The 20,178-nt window shown below is 41.4% G+C and overlaps 1 protein-coding gene across 1 annotated transcript in view; it reads right to left on the bottom strand.

The window, feature by feature from the left end:
• Window positions 1-459: 459 nt before the first annotated feature.
• DHX8 (DEAH-box helicase 8) overlaps window positions 460-20,178 on the bottom strand; it is a 31,261-nt gene continuing 11,542 nt past the window's right edge. The window contains exons 11-23 of the mRNA XM_051994346.1: window positions 17,760-17,907; window positions 15,909-16,090; window positions 15,311-15,505; window positions 14,919-15,104; window positions 14,546-14,756; window positions 14,200-14,381; window positions 9,157-9,297; window positions 7,956-8,111; window positions 6,435-6,572; window positions 5,908-6,036; window positions 5,532-5,728; window positions 4,745-4,924; window positions 460-3,950 (exon numbers count right to left, since the gene is read on the bottom strand). Of these exons, the coding sequence (XP_051850306.1) occupies window positions 3,731-3,950; window positions 4,745-4,924; window positions 5,532-5,728; window positions 5,908-6,036; window positions 6,435-6,572; window positions 7,956-8,111; window positions 9,157-9,297; window positions 14,200-14,381; window positions 14,546-14,756; window positions 14,919-15,104; window positions 15,311-15,505; window positions 15,909-16,090; window positions 17,760-17,907 (2,265 nt within the window). The 3' untranslated portion in view covers window positions 460-3,730. The remainder of the gene's footprint in view (window positions 3,951-4,744; window positions 4,925-5,531; window positions 5,729-5,907; window positions 6,037-6,434; window positions 6,573-7,955; window positions 8,112-9,156; window positions 9,298-14,199; window positions 14,382-14,545; window positions 14,757-14,918; window positions 15,105-15,310; window positions 15,506-15,908; window positions 16,091-17,759; window positions 17,908-20,178) is intronic.

Below are 20,178 nucleotides of genomic sequence, written 5' to 3' on the forward strand. Positions count from 1 at the left end.
TGAATTTGTATGGGTGGGAGGGAGGCTGCAGGGAAGGAGGTGAACAGGATACCTGAGCTGTGTGTAACTGAAACAGGTGATGTTGCTATGGTGGGTGGGATGGTGGGAGGACAGGATAGGACTAGGAGGAAGAACTCAGATAAAATTGAAGCTTTTCCTTCCCCCTCCCCTCCATTATGACTAGATCTAGTTTGGGAAGGTGGAGAAAGGGGAAAGCAAAAACAGGTGATCTCCAGATATATTTTCAAACCACAACTACAAGCAAAGAAGGAACCAAGAAATGCAGGCTGACACACAAGCTGGTTAACTAGATCCCAAGTGATTCAGTAGCCTGGCACAGGGGAAGGGAAGAAGTCAGATTATGAGCCAAACTCAGGTCAAAAACCTGTTTCATTTTATATCTCTGAGGGTTTTGCTTCCAATTCACTTGCTTTTAAAAAAAAAAAAATTCCAAACAAGGAGCATAAAGCTTCATTTAATAGATACATCAATGTCACATTGTGGCCAGAGGCTACATTGAGGGGAGGGAGAAAATGAGAAAGGAAAAATAGACAGGAAGAGGCAGATAGAAAAAGAAGAGGAAAAAAGTCCATAGACTGAATTAAATTGCTGATTGATGCCCCATGAAAAGCTAATTGCACGATTAGCCATTGTTCGCTGCTCTTCAATTGCTCTAATGCTTAAACTTTGAGAAGCTTGACCAAATAAATGAAAGTCCACTGGGAGGAAATGATCATCTCAGATACAGTGAAGGTAGTCAAAGCAAGGTTACAATGAGTTGAATGAGAGGCCAGGATTCCTCAGCCCAGTATACACCCCACAGAGCTCCAATATACACATGCATATGCAGGCGCATGTGCATACACATCACAAATCAGATGAAAGGAGCAGGAAACTCCCAAGCCTGGCTACCTGCTGAGCCACGGAGAATAATAGACTTTCATAACCAGGAAGATTCCAGATCACAGCATGAGATCCATATCCTCTCCCCAGCCATCACCCAAAGTCAGGAAAAAAATGAACTAAGGGAAGGGCAACAAGCACCCCATTGTGCAAGGGCCACAGTCCACTCCTGACCACCGTTCTTCCTGGGAACACCATCTCCTGAAATGGACAGGGTGGGGAAGCGGCTCCAGCGAAGGAATCTACACAGGCCCCAGCTCCACAATCCGTGTTGATCTTTCCTGGAGGAAGGTCAGGAGGGCTTGTAGACTCGGCAGGGGCCCCGGCGTGGGCGAGGGGTGAGAAGGCCACGAGGTTGTGTCTCACCCAAGCTCTCCAAGAGGAGGTCACTAGAACACACACGGAGCCGGAGGCCAGGAGGCATTCTATACGGCCACCCAAACCACTTCAGCTGTCTCTGGGCTTGATAGGTGGCCCAGCAAGCGGCCCCCTCCCACCAACGAAACCTCCAAGTCACCTACTGTCCTCTCTGGCAGGCTAGCACTGACAGGGCAAGGGGAAGCTGTGCTCAATGACCATGGGGTAAGACAATGAAAGAGTGCACTTTCAGCTTTGTCTGGGAACACCTGACTTCCTCTGTCATACTGCTAAATCTGAGGGGACATGGACAGAGAAGAAGGCTGCTGAGCTGTGCTGCTCTCCGCCCAGCCTCCCTTATCCCCAGGCCCCACTTAGCCTCACTCTGCAAGCTTTACAGAACATACAGCCTCAGTTCCTAAGACTTTCAAGCTGATTTTCTCTGCTAGACATTCCACAGTAAACCCTGGACAATCTTTGCAATTTTTCAGGGTCCCAACTTCCCAGGACCCTTCAAGTTCAACCTCCCCACACAGAAAATGAAAAGATGTACCTCATAAGGGGACAGGGGGAACCTCCTCAGCTCCTTAAGTAATTCCTGCCACCTCAGCCCCAAGCAATTCCTAAATGGGGACTCTGGCTCCCCAGGATTGTCAGATTTGCTCAAAAAGGGTTCAGCTCAATTTAGGGGCAAAGAAAAAGCAAGAAGGCAGGCACAGATATGGACATATTGCCAGTTCTAATTGCTACTCTTCCACAAGTTAGCAGCACAGAAGACTGAGGGTTTTGAACTGGAAACGACTTTGGAGATTATCTAAGCCTAATTTTCTCATTTAACAGAAATGAGATTGTCATAAGTCTGCCCAGGACGCACAAAGTATAGTCAGTTCACAGACCTCTGATTCCCTCTCTAAACCGCATTTAAACCTGATCTCCCTTTCCTAACTGGAGGGAAGGGAAAGCAAAGCCAGTGATGGAGGCCCAACCAATAAACAAGACAGCAGTGAAGGGAGAGATGTTTTCCTTTCAGAGAACAGGGTCTAATGACCACTTGAAGTCCAATGGAGAGAATTTAGAATCAGTTAAAGATCAGTGATAGCTCAGACAGTGGGAGACAGACTCCACATCTGAACCATCCTAGGACACACTGTAGGCCCTGACGATTGCCTCACACAAGACCACTTCTGGGAAGCCCTTTCTGTTTCCCAGAAGCTCTCAAAGCACAATGTCTCATACAGGTGCTGTCCACTACAAACAGGGCTGCATCTGCCCTTCTGGGGTCAGAGAAAGAGTGAGCACAGATGAAGCATGGCCACACAAAGCTCTAGGAAAGGGGAGCAGGGAAAAAGGAAATTCAAGTCCTGCTTCAGAAGGATCTAGAGTGCAGCTGTTAAGCTTCCACAAACCATCTCCAAGAAGGTGTTTGTGTGGCCACGTGTGTTTTGCCATAGAAAGCCTCTTTGTTAAAATTCACAAGAGTTCCTGGGGGAATATTAGGCCTGTTTTGTGGAAGGGAGTGATGGGAGTGGAAATTAAATAAAATAAAAAGTTGTGATGTCACCTAGCATTTTTGAAGAGGAAATAAGACACATTACACATTGTATAGGAGGAAAATCCCCCCATATTCAACATCTGTAACCACTCAGACCTCTAGACTGGAGAGTTCTGTGAAATGGATGTGGTTAATCACTGGGTGACCTATAGTTCTTAACTATGCTAGAGACGGCGCTGAAAGACAAGACTCCCAGGCTGACATGTGTGTCCTGCTCAAGTCCAGCCCAGGCGTGAAGGGCTTTGATTCTGGGAAAGGGGAGTGGGGGGGGGGGGAGGGAAAGTGGGGGGGCAGAGAAATGCAGAGATCCTCTACCATGTGCTCCCAAGTTGCACATTCTAAATCCTCCTCCCCTCAAGACTGGCCAATATACTAACGTTTTAGCTAAAAGAAAAACTGCAGGGAAAAAAATATATACAAATGTATTTAAAAATAAACAAATACATATTTTCAAAGAGTTAAGCTGGAAGAAACAGGTTGGAAAGTAGATGGAAAGCTTGGGCAGTGCCACCAAAGGGCTCCAAGTTCTCAAAAAGCAATGGGTTGATGGGCGGCTTGTCAGAGTCCTCTGACCTGAGGATCTTGTAGCACAGGCTGTTCAGAAATGTAACAATTCGTCCTGGTCCAGCTCTGCAGAAAAAGATGGGACATACCTGCTCCTCACAAGCTCGGCCCAGCCAAGGGGGTGGCATGTATTTCATGGCCAGGGTGAGTTCCTGTCTTCTGAGGCTTTCATCATAAGAAAATAAATGAGAGTGCAGGTCAGGATGTCCTGTTTTGGCTTTGAGGCCTCTCAACTCAAGGACGGCTGTGCTCCTGGTAGGGGGTTTTAAACAAAAGTCACTGGAGTCCTGGGCCTCAGTCCTCCAGCGAGAACTCAAAACGGAATACTTTGTGCCACAGTCAATGGCTCCCTTGTCACCGCCGCCGGAAAGCACGGGAGATCCTCCAAGCATTTGGCTCCTCATACCGGTTGTAGAGGGGTTCAAGCCGCTGCTGCTTCTTCTGTTTGCTGAGCTTTGTGGGGTCTGAGACCTTGAAAAAGGCCGGAGCAAACTCCACCAGCCACCGGGGATCAATGGTGGTGACCTCCCGCATGTACTCCTTGGTGGTCAGCACCAGCTCATGGTATACCACCCTGCGGACAGATGAACACAAAATTTAAAACTACAATATTATGTGACCTTGGTCCACAACAAAACCTATGAAACCATACCTGTTCACCCTTTGGTTTCCATCTTGTTTTTTATTCCACCAAACTCTACTTACCATTAATGTACCACTGCACGATAGACCCCAGCATCTTACACTGTGGATCTTGACCCTATGTGCGGTCTTATAACTGAATGTGTTGCAAAATTATGATTTATTATCAGCAAATGCTTGATTTGCAAACTTATTTTATATACCTAAGATCACATAAAAATTTCTCAGGCAAAAAAGGGGTCACAAATGGAAAAAGTTTTAAGAAACCTGGTGAAATTTGGCTTTTATGAACCAAAGAATCTTATCTATCATGCAAATTAGTGGCTCACACCAAAGGTGAATATTCACATTAGGATAATTGTGAATATACCCAGAGATACACAGCCTCAGAAAAATCAATTAGATTAATAAGAACTGGAAGAAAATATGATTTCCCTATAAGACCTGTAGAGGTCAAACTAGTATTTCTGATCCTCTTAGAAATATTAGCACTAGAAGAAGTGCTGGAAAAGAGCACAGAGATACATATTTTAGCTTTGTAAATTTAAGCGAAAATTTATCCATACTGTGAAGGGATCTCACATAATTATTTACAAATAAAAAGAAATCAAGACTTTCCCTGGAAGGCAGCACATTTATAGAGCTTTGCCTTTTTAGACACAAAAAATATACAGATGGGATATCTCCACCAATTAAGAGTGCCCTACATTATGTATTCTGGCCTACCATTCTGGCTGTCTGTTGAAGAGTGCACTGGAGGGATGGATGTAGACCACCTGCTGATCAATCAAAGTTCGGTAGCCTTCCTGTGGGTCTTTCTTGGCTGCATTTCGGAAGAAACCACTGCAAATGGCTTTCTGTACACGGACTGTTGCCTTGCCACAGGACACCACATCCAGCTTATGTCTACATAGCAGAACAAAGGAAAACAGAAGAAAGACATGGGACGAGTCTGTTGTCAGATATTGGTCAAACACTTATAACCACATATTCAATATAGCTCCTCTCCCTACTCCCACTAGGAAATTCCTACTTCCACCACTAAATATCAAAGAGGGACAGTTGCTTTACAGATTGGGCAAAGCATAAGTCCAAATCATTCAGGTACTTTTCTAAAATAGGAATTTTTACTTTTAAGGTTCTGATTTAAGGCCAATTTCTTCCATTAGGTTTGTAAAATTATGTGTTATTATTTGTAATCACAGTGGAACTTTTAAAAGCAAAAATCTGCATCACCACACTCATTTGTAACAAAAGAATAGACATTTTAAAAAATGGAGTAGATCAAGAGATGGTTTTTTTGTTGGTGTATGCCAGTTGTTGTTTTTTTTTTGTTCTTGTTTTTTGGATTTTTGTGAGAGAAGGTTGGCAGCTGTATGTAAAGGGACTAGAAGGACAATAATCATGGTAAAAGAACAGAAGCACTCACTCTATGACACGTCACTCCAAAAGATTCTGCAGTAAATGATTCTAGGTCTTGCACAGTGGAAGAAAAGACAGATTTTAGACTCACCTATCCATGATGCCCAACATCTGTTTACGGATGTCCTGGGCTCTGCGCAAGGAGCGAGCCTGTATGAAATTTTCATAACACCAGGGGTTGGAAAATTTGTTGTTCTTCCAAGAATTATACACGGCCAAGAGAGTGAGGTGGTCACCTTCAGTTTGATGGAATTTGGCTTTCTTCTGATCTGCAAGGGCTTGTTTGTCCTGCCAATCAATAGAGCACAAAATTATTCTTTTTTTTTCACCACAGGTACTCATTCCTACTCAATCCCAGATCCAAAATGCCATTTCCCAGGCCTCCTCCAAAAAAGGTTCCCCCCAAAGTCAGCTCAGTGTGCCTGTCACGAGGGGACGCACTAAGAATGCATGCCTTCACCCCTCACCTTGGGCCTATAGAAGACGTTCTGCACTGACAGCATGGACACAATGGTGAGCATCTCCTCACTGCAACCCAGATGTACAGACATGATCAGCATTTTGCACAACATTGGCTCCAAGGGAAACTCCGCCATCTAGAGGGAGAAAAAGACACTGCTCTACTCTTCTCTAGAAGGCCTCCCTGGTGGGCAGGCAGGAAGACCCACCCTGGGAACAGCCTCCCCAACCCTCCTCCCCGATCTGAAAGGGCGGAAGAATAAATAGCTGTCAGGAGGCAGGTGGCAATTCACCAAGACTAAGCTTTGGGCCCATAAAACTCACACTGGGGGAAATCGATTCGGACCAGACTGTATTAGCCTAGGGAAAGGATGCACTTCTTCTAGAAATAAAGCAGGACTCCTGGCTGATATCTGGTGACCAAGTGAGATGGACAGGCTGAGAATGAATCCGTGCCCACCCAGGGACCCCCAAGTGCTCTCTGACAGGGAAAGAGGGGTGAGGAAGGGGGCTGTGAGGCCGGACCGTGACTTACCCTGCGGCCCAGACGGGTGAGCAGGCCCTCGTCGTCCAGGGCTCCCAATGTATACAGCTGCTCCATGGCTGTAATCAGAGTTTCCATTGGGGGAGCATCCATGAAGTCAAAGGAAAGCAAATCATTGATGCCCATAGCCTAGATTAGAAGGGATAGAAACACCATCACCCCATTTAATGGCCATCCCAAAGATCTATTTCCAGGGGCCCAGCAGAGACTTTCAGATATTTCCTTTGGTTCCTCAAGTGCAAAACAGAAAGATGACCACAGAAATTAACAGTAGCCAACAAGCCAAAGAATGGGCCCCAGGGGGTTAGAAGAAAGAAACACATCATCATTTCACCTTCCAAAAATCCTGATTAGATTTCAGCAAAGGGTAATATTTCACAGAAATTCAAAATTCATGCCCCAGAATAGATGGTGTGCTGTCTTATTTAATTTCTCTAGTTGGCTTTTAACAACCTCAAGGACAGATGCAATGTTTTCTATTTCTTTTCTATTCCCTAAAGATCCTAAGAGTTATATTCACTGTACTTGTCTTACTGAATGAACAGTCATTTTGGTCATCCCAACCCCTTTGCTAGGAAAGCAGAGAGGTGGCAAATTTTTTTCCTGAAGCTCTGTCCTCCCCCCTCTCACAGAGGATAAATAATAAATTTTGGTGGAGCATTCTGCACCAATAAAATGACAGGGCTCCGGAGTAACATCAACTGTCGTGGGGACAATGCCATCATCTGGGAAATTACTCATGCAGCTGCCACTGCCAAGAGAGAATGAAGCTCTCCACTGAGGACTAGGAAAGGAAGAGAAATTATTCAGAATGAAAACTAAGCTCCCAAAGGACCAGTCTGTATTCTGATCTTATAGCTTAGTTTTAATTTCGTGTGTGTGTGTGTGTGTGTGTGTGTGTGTTCTTATTTTGTTTTGTTTTGACTTTTCAAAACAGTAGAGAAAGAGCTTGAAAACTAAGACTCTTTAAGAAGCTATACTGTCATAGGATCTTGGTTTGATATTAATGACATTTTTCAAATTTGTTAATGGTATTAACTGAAACGCTAAAAACTCAAATGATCAATGTGCTGTAATTCCAAAAAAGAAAAAGGAGCTAGAGAAGACATATTGGCTACAATGCAACCCCTAATTTCAGCCATTTGCATTTGACACAAAATAACTGGTTTCTGATGTTACTTAAGTATTAAAGGAGATTCATGAAACTGAGCTTAATTTACTAAAAGCTTCCTAACTGGTTGTGCTAACACTCATACCTGGAGGCAGTTATATGGCTCAGTGGACAGAGTGCCAGGACAGGGCTTGGAGGGATCTGAGTTCAAATTCAGCCTCACACACATACTGGTGACTGAACTCTGCCTTAATCCACTGAAGAAAGAAATGGCAAACTACTTCAGAATTTTAGCCAAGAAAACCCCACAGACAGCGTGGGTCCACAGAACCATGAAGAGTTGGATACAAGTGAATGACTGAATGACAACATCATTCCATGCAATGGGACATGATGGCTACCTTGAGAGAGAGCACCGTGCTGGCTAAATTAGTTCTCTGGATCTCAGGCACATTGGTGGTTAACATTTCATCTCGGTAGGCACGTTCCGTGTAGAGCCTGTAACACTTTCCAGGCCCTGTTCTTCCTGCTCTCCCTGCTCTCTGCTTTGCCTGTGCCTAGAAAGGTGAACAAGAAGAAACAGCACACCTGTTTAACAGCTACTGAGGTGGGAGAAAAGCATTATGAGCAGGCAACAAACTACTAGCAAAATCATAAATGGGGCCTGGTTTATTCCACTACCATTCAGATCATTTCTAAGACCAGGAAAGTCCTAACTCTCATTCTCTTTATGGCAGAATACTTAAACAGCCGCTGAAGAATGATACACAATGAAGCAATTACTGACATCAATTGCAGCACAGCTATGGGCACAGCAGCCTGGCAAAGACTAGAGCAGGAGAGTTGCCCTGACAGAGCAGCCTCTAAGCCCTAGCAGCAGAACTACAGAAGTGCCAGGCTGTGCAAACCTCTGCTGCAGCTGCAAACAAAAAGGCAGTCCCTGGAGGAAAGACTGACTGGGACAAGCTAAGTGCTTTCAGCTTGCACCCAGCCCACATGATCCAGAAAAACACCCTAAAAAGCAGCACCTTAGAATGACATCCAGCTGACTGGATGAGGGGGATTCTCTAAAATACTCCTGCTGAGCGGCCCTGATGGTCTAAGAGGCTCCGAGTCTCCCACTGAAACAAAAATGGTTAACAGCAACAATTTTTCAATTTGCTTCTCTAATATGGTTCTTTGCTGTTAAAATTTGATTAGTAGAATGTTACTATTACCGGGAAAACAAATCTGCCAAAAATTATTAGTGTTTTGGTCATTTGTATCTATGTATTTTTTTCATGTGCTCTTCCACCTAGGTAAGCTAGGCTAGAGTATGGTGGAGTCCATATCAGTAGTTCTGAAAAGGAGCTACAATTTTAGAAACTGAAAAATATCATTCTATATATTTAAAATGCACAAGCACATCCCCAAAACACTCCCCTCAGCCAGTTTAAAAGGTATAACGTCATCACTTAGAAAATTTATCCTTAAAACACTGTAAAGCCCAAAAGCAGAACATGCAAAAACTTTTAAGAAAAGCAACCAAATCTTTTAGGAAATCTGCTGGTGAGTCCCATCTGAGAGCTGACCTCTACTCTTAAGAGGGCTGAGCCTATGTACCTGAGAGATGGGAGTCACCACCAGCTGATCGATTCCAGTCTTGGAGTTGTACACTTTCTGCTTCACAAACCCGGGGTCCACCACGTAGTAGATCCCATCAATAGTCAGAGATGTCTCAGCAATGTTGGTAGCAATTACAACCTGCAGGTGAGAAGCACAATTAGTTGTGGCAGACTGTTTTTCTGCTCAAAGAGTAATGCAGATATGCAAAACTTTGCAATTCAAAAGAGTATGAGACACTAAGACACATCACCAAGGAAATATATAACATCTCCCCTCTAGAGGTTCGAACTGATGAATAGAGAAGACAATTCTATCTGGGAAGGATTAGGGAATAGTAGGGAGAGGGGAAAAGGAGGAGGTCTTTTCCAGCTCACACATTCTGTGAGGAGGAAAAATCATCCCTGAGCTGGAGAGAAAAAGAACAAGGAGGGGGAAGGGGGGGAGGGAGGGGAAGAAAAACTAAAACTGATCAAAGACCATTTCACTTGGATAAAATTGCTATCTAGCTGTCAAGACCCTATGACAATTACTAAAATTTTAATTTTTCCAGTGCCTTGGGAAAGCAACGATTTTCTAGTATCACATTAGCCAATGCAAAAGGAGATTTTTCTCTTGCCCTCAGGGACACCTAAACTATAAAATGGGCTTTTCACATATGTGGAACATGGGAGAAAATTTTCCAGCCATAAAAGGAGGTTGAGAAATTTCATCAGCTGGGTGTAGCAATATACATGATCTAAAAGGTTATTAGTCTCGCCTTGGCACTACCACAATTCTTCTACCCAGAAGTCTAGCTAATAAAAGATGATGCCTTGGGAAAAGTCACTGCTAGGAGGCTATAGCACAGCTTACAGCATGCCAGCATCACACTGCTCCCCAAAGACTGCCTATCTACAGCTTAGCCACAGAAACTTAATGCTTAGAAAAGACAGCTGCCATCGATCGATCAACAAATACCTTTTAAGGGCTTACTATGGGGTCATAAACTGTGCTAGGCCCTGGGGAAAAGAAGAAGGCAAAAATATTGTCCCAGATCTCCAGGAGAGTCCATTCTAATGGGGGAAAGCAACCTGCAAATAAATCAGAACATAAAAGAAACAGAAAGGGGCAGTTAAGTGGCATAACAAGAAGAGCACCGGGCCTGGAGTCAGGAGATTCACCTTCCTGAGTTCAAATCTGACCTCAGACACTTCCTAGCTGGAGATGATCCTTGGACAAGTCACTTAACCCTGAGTTGAAGAGGAAACGGCAAACCACCCTTGTATCTTTGCCAAGAAAAGCCCAAATAAGGTCATGAAGAGTCAGATGCAACTGAAAAACAAGTGAATAAGAATAAGATACAGAAAAAGGAGGGATGTTAGATTAAGCTGACAGGAGAGGCACCAATAAAGTCCCCCTGGGAGGATCTGTGCTGAGTCTTGAAGGAAGTCAGGATTGTAGGAGATAGAGGTGAGGAAAAGTTGCATGCAGCTAAGATGGAAAAGGTAGGAAGGAGCCAGATGGTAAAAAGCCTTTAAATGCTAAAAGAAGGACTTTATTTTGAACCTGAAAGTAAGAGGAGGTCATTGGATGGAGGGAAAGGGAAGGGGGAAGATGGTCATACTTTAGGAAAATCAACAATTCTATAGACAATGAACTGGAGTGGGAAAAAGTCAATGAAGTCAACGAACTTTATTAAGCAACTATCTAGGGTCAGCTCTGTGATAAGCACTGAGATCTGAGGATCACAGATCAATTAAAAGGCTAATAGAATTCAGGGAACCAAGATGGTAGAGAAGCAAGAAGTACAGCAAGCACCCATAGACAAAACTTCACAACTTCTCCATTCAGATCTAAAAAACACAGCAGAGTGAATCCTGCTGCTAGGGAAGACTGAGGCCTGTGGACACTAGGGAAAGGACTGAGCACTGAGCAGAAACAAGCACTCTACTTGGGGAGAAGCAAAGCCCCAGGGCAAGAAGAGATACCAGATTCATCCTGGGCACAGGGACCTTGTGCAAGGCACAAGAAGAGTTATGCCAACTGACAACTCTGTCACCAGAGATCCAGGGTGGGAAAAGGAGGGGACCTATGCTGAAGGGAGGCAAGGAGCAGAACTGGGCTTTGGGGAGTAGGCTAAGAGAGAAGCAGGCAGTTGCAATGTGCCTTGGACCCCCAGGAACAGAGCAGAGCTCAGCCTGAAGTCTGCAGAGAAATACCAGGGCAGAAACCACAGACCAAAGGGAAGCCTAAAGCAGCATCATTCAGTACTAGCAGAGCTTCTCTGATGGCTGACAGTTCAGCAGCAATCTATTGTTCCTCAGAGCTAAAACCAGGTCAGAAGCTTACAGAGCTCAGACCAGGAGGAAAGCAATCAGACTGCCACAGAGCAAACCACATGGATTGTCCCTGGTCCTGGAACAATGCAGTACTCAACAACCCAAGAAAGCAACCAACAGGACCAAAATGCAGAGCTTGACCCTAACATCAAGTTTCAAGTCAGGAAATAGGCTGGAAGTATGAGAAAAGCAAAGATGATCCTACTATGAAAAGCTAGTAACAAGGATACTCAAGATTCAAATCCAGAAGAAGAGAACACTCCAAAATAAGCTCCAAAGAAAAACATAGTTTTGGCACAAACTCAACCATAATTTCTGGAAAAGATGAAAGAACGGTTTGTAAATGAAATTAAAGTGATAAGAGTATAAAACTAAAAAAGAAAAAAGAACATTAAAAAAAGAACTGGAAAGGGAATAACAGTTTGCCACAAGAGACACCAAACTTTGCCCAGATAATATACTCCTTGAAAGTCAGAATGGACCAAGAAGAAGCAAATTATTCCATTTATCAATAAGAAATATTAAAACAAAATCAAAGACTGAAAATCCTCAAAAAAAAGAGAAAAGTATTTCAAAGCAAAAACAAACCCCCCAAAATTTTAAGAATCATTAGATTACCTGAATACCATGACATTTTATTTCAAGAAAGCTTAAAAGAAAATGGCCCAGAACTCTTAGAACAAGAGGGCAACATGGACATAGAGAGAATTCATCAGTCATCTTCTCAAAGATGGCCCCAAATGAAAATTTCCTATTATCACCAGGAATCAGAGAGGAAGTTTAAATAGACTGATGAATTTGAAAAAAAAGTAGAAAAAGAGGGGAAGAAGATTACACTAAGTGGAGAAAAGCAACGAAAAATTATCTCAAAACTAAGAATAACAAGGAGGAGGAGGAGGAGGAGGAGGAGGAGGAGGAGGAGGAAAAGGAGAGAATAGCTAAAATTTGATTATCACTTTAATCTGAATTGGTCAAAATACAAACATATCCATTTATGCAAAGTTGGACACAGGAATAATATGTCACTCAACAGGAAAATAGAAACAAAAGGAAGAAGGAAATAGGGGAAGGAATAAGAGGAAATTAGAGGAAAGGCAGATTAAATGAGAGATTAGTCCTAAACAAAAACCTCTAAATAAGAATGCACAAAAATATTTACATCACTTTTTTGAAGTTGTAAAAATGAGAAACAGGAGAGGTATTCATCAACTGGAGAATAGCTGAACAACTTATGATATGTAAGTATGATAAAATAGTATATGATAAAATAGTATGGTGCTATAAGAAATGATGAAGGGAACAGATTCAGAGAAAACTGGGAAGACTTGTAGGAACATTTGTGGAATGAAGTGAACCGAACCAGGGCAGCAATTAATACAATGAAAGACTTAGGAACTCTGATCGTTATAATGACCAGTCAAGATTCTAGAAGACCAATGATGAGACATAACTCTCACTTTCTTTCTCCCTCTCTCCCTTTCTCCCCCTTCCTCCCTTCCCTACACACATATTCACACCCCATTCTGCACCCTGATTTTATATTTCTCTCTTCAGACATATATAAACATGTAAACACATATACATACATGTATTTATTTATTTAGGTCATATCCAACATGGAGATTTGTTTTGCTTGACAATATATGTTTTTAACAGGGATTTTGTTCTTCCTTTATTCTTCATTGGGGAATAAAGAGGGTAGAGATGATCAAAGTTTTACTGAATGAAAAAAAATTAAATTTCCAAGTTCTTACAAAAGATAAGAAAACAAGAGTAGATGCCTAGTGACTGAGAATGGTGAAACAAACAGCATATGAATGTAATAGATTCTATGTTGTAAAAAATCATAAACATAAAGGATACAGAAACGCACAGAAAGACCTATATGAACTGATATCAAATAAAGTAAAGCAGTATCAAGAAAACAAAATACACAACTATAACAATAATGGAAACTGAATGATGCAAAAATGTAAGCACTGAACTAGGCCCCAAAGAAGAGATAAGAGTGAAAGATCAAAAATATAGTTATTACATATGATGACTAGACAATGGGAAAGAGAAGTGAAGTAAAGATAAACTATATCAATAAAAATGTACTTTTTAAAAAGGCTACTGCAATAGAGGTGATGAAGTCCTGAATTAAGTGGTAGCTATGTAAGTGGAGAGCAAGAATATTCATGAGAAATATTGTGTAAGTAGTAATGTTAAGTTCTGGCAAATGATTGGATATATGGAGTGAGTGACAGTGAGGAGTCAAGTATGACATCAAGGTTGTAAATAGGGTGACTGAGAGAATGGCAATGCCCTCAAAAGTTATAGGAAAATTTTGAAAAAAGGTAGCTTTTGAGGGGAAAGATAATTTGGTCATGGATATATGGCTTCAAAATATCTAGCAGGCAGCTTGTGATGTGGGCCTGTAGGCTAAAAGAGACTAGGATTATGAAAGATCTGAGAATCATCTGTATAGATCTATGATTACTGAATTCATAGGAATTGATGAGATCAAGTGATGTAGCAGAACAGAAAGAGAAAAGGGCTCAGCATAGAGCCTTGAGAAAAAAATCATTGGGAACAGGGATGATTTGAATGAAGAATTAGCAAAGATGACTGAGGAACAGTCAGATGGTCCAATATATATCAAGAGAACAGGAAGCAATTCTCAGCATGACAACTCCAAAAACATCAGTGACATAAGCAATGTTAATCAACTGGATATTACCTTCCTGCTACCAGGAGGAGCTGGGTCAAAGATCCGGGTTTGCATCTCACTTGGTAGAGCAGAATACACAGGGAGGATGATTAATTCAGGTACATCAGGTCCCAGGGACTTCATGCGTTCATATAAAATCTCACAGGCTGTATCAATCTCTTCCTGACCAGTCAGAAACACCAAGATGTCACCTGCATGGAATAAGTCATGGTATTTAGGCAGGAAAGTCAACCAGTAGCTGGCAGTTACATTTCTCATGAAACCTTTGCCCTTCAAGAGATCAGTGCTGGAGAAGAGATTCATTCATAGCAGATATGTTATCCTAGAAGTAAAACAGTCCCATCTTCTTTCTCACCTGGTGGTTCAGTTAAATGGATCTGCATGACTGTGATCAAACTGGCATCCAAGTAATCTGTCTCAGGTTCTTTAGTGTAGAGAATTTCCACAGGATATGTTCGGCCTGGAATGGTGAAAATGGGAGCTTCATAGAAATACTGGGAAAATTTCACAGCATCTAATGTTGCAGAAGTAACAATCAGCTTCATATCTTGCCGTTTCTGCACTGTCTATTGAAAAAGGAAAAAAAGGGCTCAGGTTATATTAAAGCACACAAGCAAAAGAAGATGATTTTCACAATCTATCATGAGACCAATCATCTCTCCCTCAACTTCCCACCAATCCTGCTCCCTTCTTCTGGAAGATGGCACCCCCAGGAGCTATCTAGGTACCTTTTTCAACAATCCAAAGAGCACATCTGTGTGAATTGTTCTCTCATGAGCCTCATCCAACATGATGATTGCATATTGAGTAAGATCAGGGTCAATCAAGCATTCCCGGAGCAACATCCCATCTGTCATGTACTTGATGACTGTTTCTGGACTGGTGCAATCTTCAAAACGAATAGTGTAACCCACCTGGAACAGGCAAGAAAGAATTTCCCACTTAAACCTAAATTTCCTTCTCACTACACTCTTCAAGGGACTACAACAGGGTATCCAGGTGAACTAGTTCTCTTACATAACCAGATGTTAATTTATTTGTTAGTAGAGGAACACAGTAAAATTCAGATTTCCCAGATTTTCACCAAGCCAATCAGAAGCAGCTTTCTTTGGCCTCTTACCTCTTGTCCTAAGCAACATCCAAATTCTTCAGACACTCTTTTGGCCACTGACATTGCTGCAACCCTTCGAGGTTGTGTACATCCAATTTTCCCCCTGGAGGTGTAACCGGCCTCAGCAAGATACTGTGTGATCTGTGTTGTCTTCCCAGAACCTGTTTCTCCAATAACAATCAGGATCTGATTGTCATGAACAGCCTAAGATGCATTAAAAACAGATTAAGAAATTGTTGGAATATCTCCATCTGAGAGAAACACAATTTTTTGCCCTAACTCAATAGTTTACAATCCAATACAATTGTATATGGTCCAGTACTATTATTGGTCCACTTAGCACAACATCCTGACAAATGAGAAATCTGTTCTACTTTCCAGGTTCAACTGTATTCATTTTTAATAGAGGACAGGTTTTATGAGACAAAGATTTTTTAAAAAATGTTTTCATACTTAAATTGTATTCCTTTAAGCATGTCTTACTCTACATTTTGAAAATCATCATTAGATTCCTACATGCTCTCTTCAAGAGAACCTTGCCCTCAAAAGGCCTCCTCTCCTTTTTAGGAGAACTCTTTCTCCACCTGGCCATAAAATAACTTCTCACCTGAACAAGCTGCTCTTTAAGCTTGAAGATGGGAAGACTCTCCCTCTGTTCAATGATTGACAACTGGGTCTTTTTACCGTAAGATGCTTTGTTGCCCCCAAAAGCATGCTTCTTCCATTCTGGGATGTCATTAGGCATCATTCCAATGCCCCGCATGTTGGCAGCAATCTGCCTTCCATCCACTAGAGAGAAAAACAAAGCATTTAGCAAGACACCAAATACACTTCTCCACTGCCTGCAGCCCGGAGTACAAAACTAACAAGCTAGGTGAAGCTCAGTACACATTTCAATTAGCCTGAAATCCCTGCAAAATCTAGTTATCAGCTCAGAATTCTTAAAATTTTGCTTTCTATTACCAGGAAAACAATCCCAACAATGGCTAGAATAATATAAATGGCAACAGACTTCAGGTTACACACAATGTCTGCGGGTCATCTTGGTTCTAGAAAACAAATGATGAAACACCCTTTCTTCTACTCTCAACAGAAAAGTAAAGAGTTTGGATATGCTACCTGTCCTTGCTGCTGTGTCAAATTGTTTTGCTAACCATTTTTGTTTGTTACAAAAGAGTTCTATGGGGGATCAGTTATTGTTAAATGTTTTTAAATACGCAAATATATCTGTGCTTTCTTCAATGTATACATTCTCTCCAATGATGCATTTTTGCTATTCAATATTTTTTTTAAGGATGAGAAAATTGAGGCAAACAGGATTAAGTGACTTGCCCAAGGATCACACAACTAATAAGAGTCTGAGACCAGATTTGAACTCAGGATCATGTCTTCCTGACTCCAGCCTAGCCACTCCTAGCCTGGCACTCTGGCCCGTAGCTGTCCCAAAGACACTTATCACAACCTATTCATGCTTGCTCATTCTGAATGACTCTTGTTCAATATCTCCTATAAATACACCAGAGAGTCTACCCAACTCAATGGAGATCAGTCTTGTTTTCTCCTGATATCAGTTAAGATAGCAATGGCATGCTCACACAACCCATCATTCCTCAAGCTTGCCACATGACCAGCCTGTATTTTCCTAGACCAGGTGCACATGTGGATACACACACACACAGATGGGTATCCTCTAGAACAAGATCAGACAAAAGACAGTCTTCATCTACTTGTTCTTTCCAATACAGAATGTCAGACTAAAACTCTTTTGAGGTGATTCTGTCTCCTAGGAGACAGCAATGTTCCAGGAATGGATGCAATCAGCACACCATTAGACACAAGATTTTCTCAAGAACATCTTACTATCAGGAGGAATCCTTCCTCAACAAGGGCTCTGCAATGGATGTGCTCTGACAATGCCAAACATCAAACACCTTTGGTGACCATACATCTTCATTTTATTTTCCACCTGATGTTTAAGATGAGATATTTAAGGAACAAGTGTCTGATTATTTTTAATGTTATATCATGTAAGGAATTTAGAATGATTTTGAATATGGAGAAGAGAAACCTTTCTGGAAGAAAATCTTTAAAGGTGTTTTACTCTACTGAATCAAATGCTGTTTCATAATATTTTTAAAGCATTTGGGAAATGATAGTGGCATAAAAAATCATAAGAAAATGTTCAATTCCAGCAAAAACAAAGTATTTTCCCTGTGGGACATTTTCCTAGGCAAATAAACAACTTTCAGAACACCACCCCCATCAATAAAGAATTCGCTTCAGTTTTAATCATTTATAAAGATGACCTTGTTTTAACTGGACAATTCAACAATGAAATTAAGGCCCATCAAAAAAACAAGGAGCATTAGTTTCCAACCTGGACCACTCATGTCTTTCTTCTAACCCTGGGAGCTTCAACAAGAAAACATTTAATTGCATTTCTCCCCCAGGCTCATACCATCAGGCAGAGGATCCACCCAGTGTTTGTTGAGTCCCATAGGAATGGAGTCCATCTCTGCTTCACGCTGGGCCTGTTTGAGTTCTCTCCTTTCTTTCGCCAAAGCACTCTGCATCATTGCTGCTTGGGACAGGGAGCCATCGGGATTCTAGAATGGGAGGAAAAACCCATGAGCATTCCTGTCTGAGGTCCTACCCCACTCAAGCAGCTTATCCTTCAATTCCCCTACCAGCCTCTAGGTTGCCTAAGAGAAGGGACAGAATCAGAGATAAACTGTGTCTCCCTCCAGCACCTGTTCTGCACCCAGGAGGCACTAAGAAAAGGTTTCCTGAATTGAAATGGAGCCTTACTTTTATTTTTTATTTTTTTTTTAAGCTTTTTATTGACAGAACCCATGCCAGGGTAATTTTTTACAGCATTATCCTTTGCACTCGCTTCTGTTCCAATTTTTCCCCTCCTTCCCTCCACCCCCTCCCCCAGATGGCAAGCAGTCCTTTACATGCTAAATAGGTTACAGTATATCCTAGATACAATATATGTGTGTAAAACCGAACAGTTCTCTTGTTGCACAGGGAGAATTGGATTAAGAAGGAATAAATAACCAGGGAAGAAAAACAAAAATGCAAGCAGTTTATAGCCAGTGTTCTTTCTTTGGGTATAGCTGCTTCTGTTCATCCTTGATCAATTGAAACTGAATTAGGAGCCTTACTGTTGGCAGAAAAATGAACCTTTTAAAAGTATTCTGAAGCTTAAAGGTGATTATTCCATTTTTCAAGATGCCAGAGAAATCAGGTAATGGCAGTGATAGCAAAACGAACCACATGGCAATGATAAAATGTGCTTCAGGACTCTCAGGATCTTGATTCTTGGGAAAACTCTAGCTATAGCATCCCCTCTAAAAGGGTGATGGCTTACAAAGATAAAATAACCATTCAAGACTATTCTCAGAGTGGTATCAGCAACTCAGGAGCCCAGAGATAGTAAAGTGAAGGAGGAGGGGAAAGGAGTCAGAAAATCAGTCAGAAATGCCTTTGCTGGCCTTGGGTGCAGCTGGCACTGACTGACAACTTTACTGTTCATATGCAATGCTAAGCTAGTGCTTGCACCTGCAGGGGAGAAAAAGGCCTTTTCTGAGCAAAGACCAGAGCACAGGCCAGAAGATCAGGGACCACACTATCTTGGAATCACTGAAAACTTGCAGACTCCCAGAACTAGCTTTGCAAATGGTACAAAAAAGCCTAAAGCTTGGCACAGTACCTCCCCACCAATAGGTAAGAATGCAAACTTAACACAAACTTCAAAGTCAAGAAACAGAACGGATAATTTGACCATAAAGTCACAACAATGGCTGGGAAGACCAGAAGACAAACTGAAGACAAACTCAGAAGACAATAATGTGAAAACAGCTACAAGAAAAGCCACTCAAAGAAAAACTCTAATTGGATCTAAGCCCAAAAAGAATTCCTGGAAGCATTCAAGAACAGATAAGAGTGATAGAAGAAAAATTGGAAAAAGAAATTAGAGTGATACAAGAAAATTATGAAAAAAAGAGTTAATGGCTTGGTAAAAGCAGCACAAAAAATGGACCAAAAAAACCCACCCTAAAACTAGAACTGGCCAAGCAGTAAAACAGGCACAAAAACTCACTTAAGAAAAGAATTCCTTAAAAAGCAAAATAAGTCAAAAGTAAAAAGAGGTACAAAAGCTCCAATGGAAGCTAATGACCCCATATTTTATCAAGAAACAATAAAACAATCAAAAGAATGACAAAATAGAAGAAAATGTGAACTATTTCATCAAAAAAATCACTGACCTAGAAAATAAATCAGAGAGATAATTTAAGAATTACTGAACTACCTGAAAGCCATAGTTTTTTTTTTTTTTTTTTTTTTTTTTAGAGAGCTTTGACATCATATTTCATAAAGGAAATCCATCCCAGTTATCTTAGATACAGAGGGCAAAGTAGAAATTGAAAAAAATCTACCAATCTCCTCCGGAAAGAAATCCCAAAATAAAAACTCTCTGAGATAATATAGCCAAATTTCAGAGTTCTCAAGTCAAGAACAAAACACTGCAAGCATTCAGAAAGAAACAATTCAAATATCATGAAGCCACAGTTAGGATCATACAAGATTTAGCAGCTTCCAGATAAAAGGAATGGAGGGCTTAGAATATGATATTCCAAGTGGCAAAGGAAGTAAGATTACAACCAAGAGTCACCTGTTTAGCAAAATTGAGTATAATCCTTCATGGGGAAAAAAATAAAGATTTAATTAAAAAGAGGACTTCCAGGCATTCCTGATGAAAAGACTAGAGCTAAATAAAAAATCTTGACATTCAAATGTCAAAAGAAGCCTAAAAAGATAAACATGAAAGAGAAAGGGATTCAATAAAGTTAAACAGGTTTATATTTCTTTAT

Source organism: Antechinus flavipes, chromosome 4 (genome assembly GCF_016432865.1).
Source record: "Antechinus flavipes isolate AdamAnt ecotype Samford, QLD, Australia chromosome 4, AdamAnt_v2, whole genome shotgun sequence".
Lineage (NCBI taxonomy): Eukaryota > Metazoa > Chordata > Mammalia > Dasyuromorphia > Dasyuridae > Antechinus > Antechinus flavipes.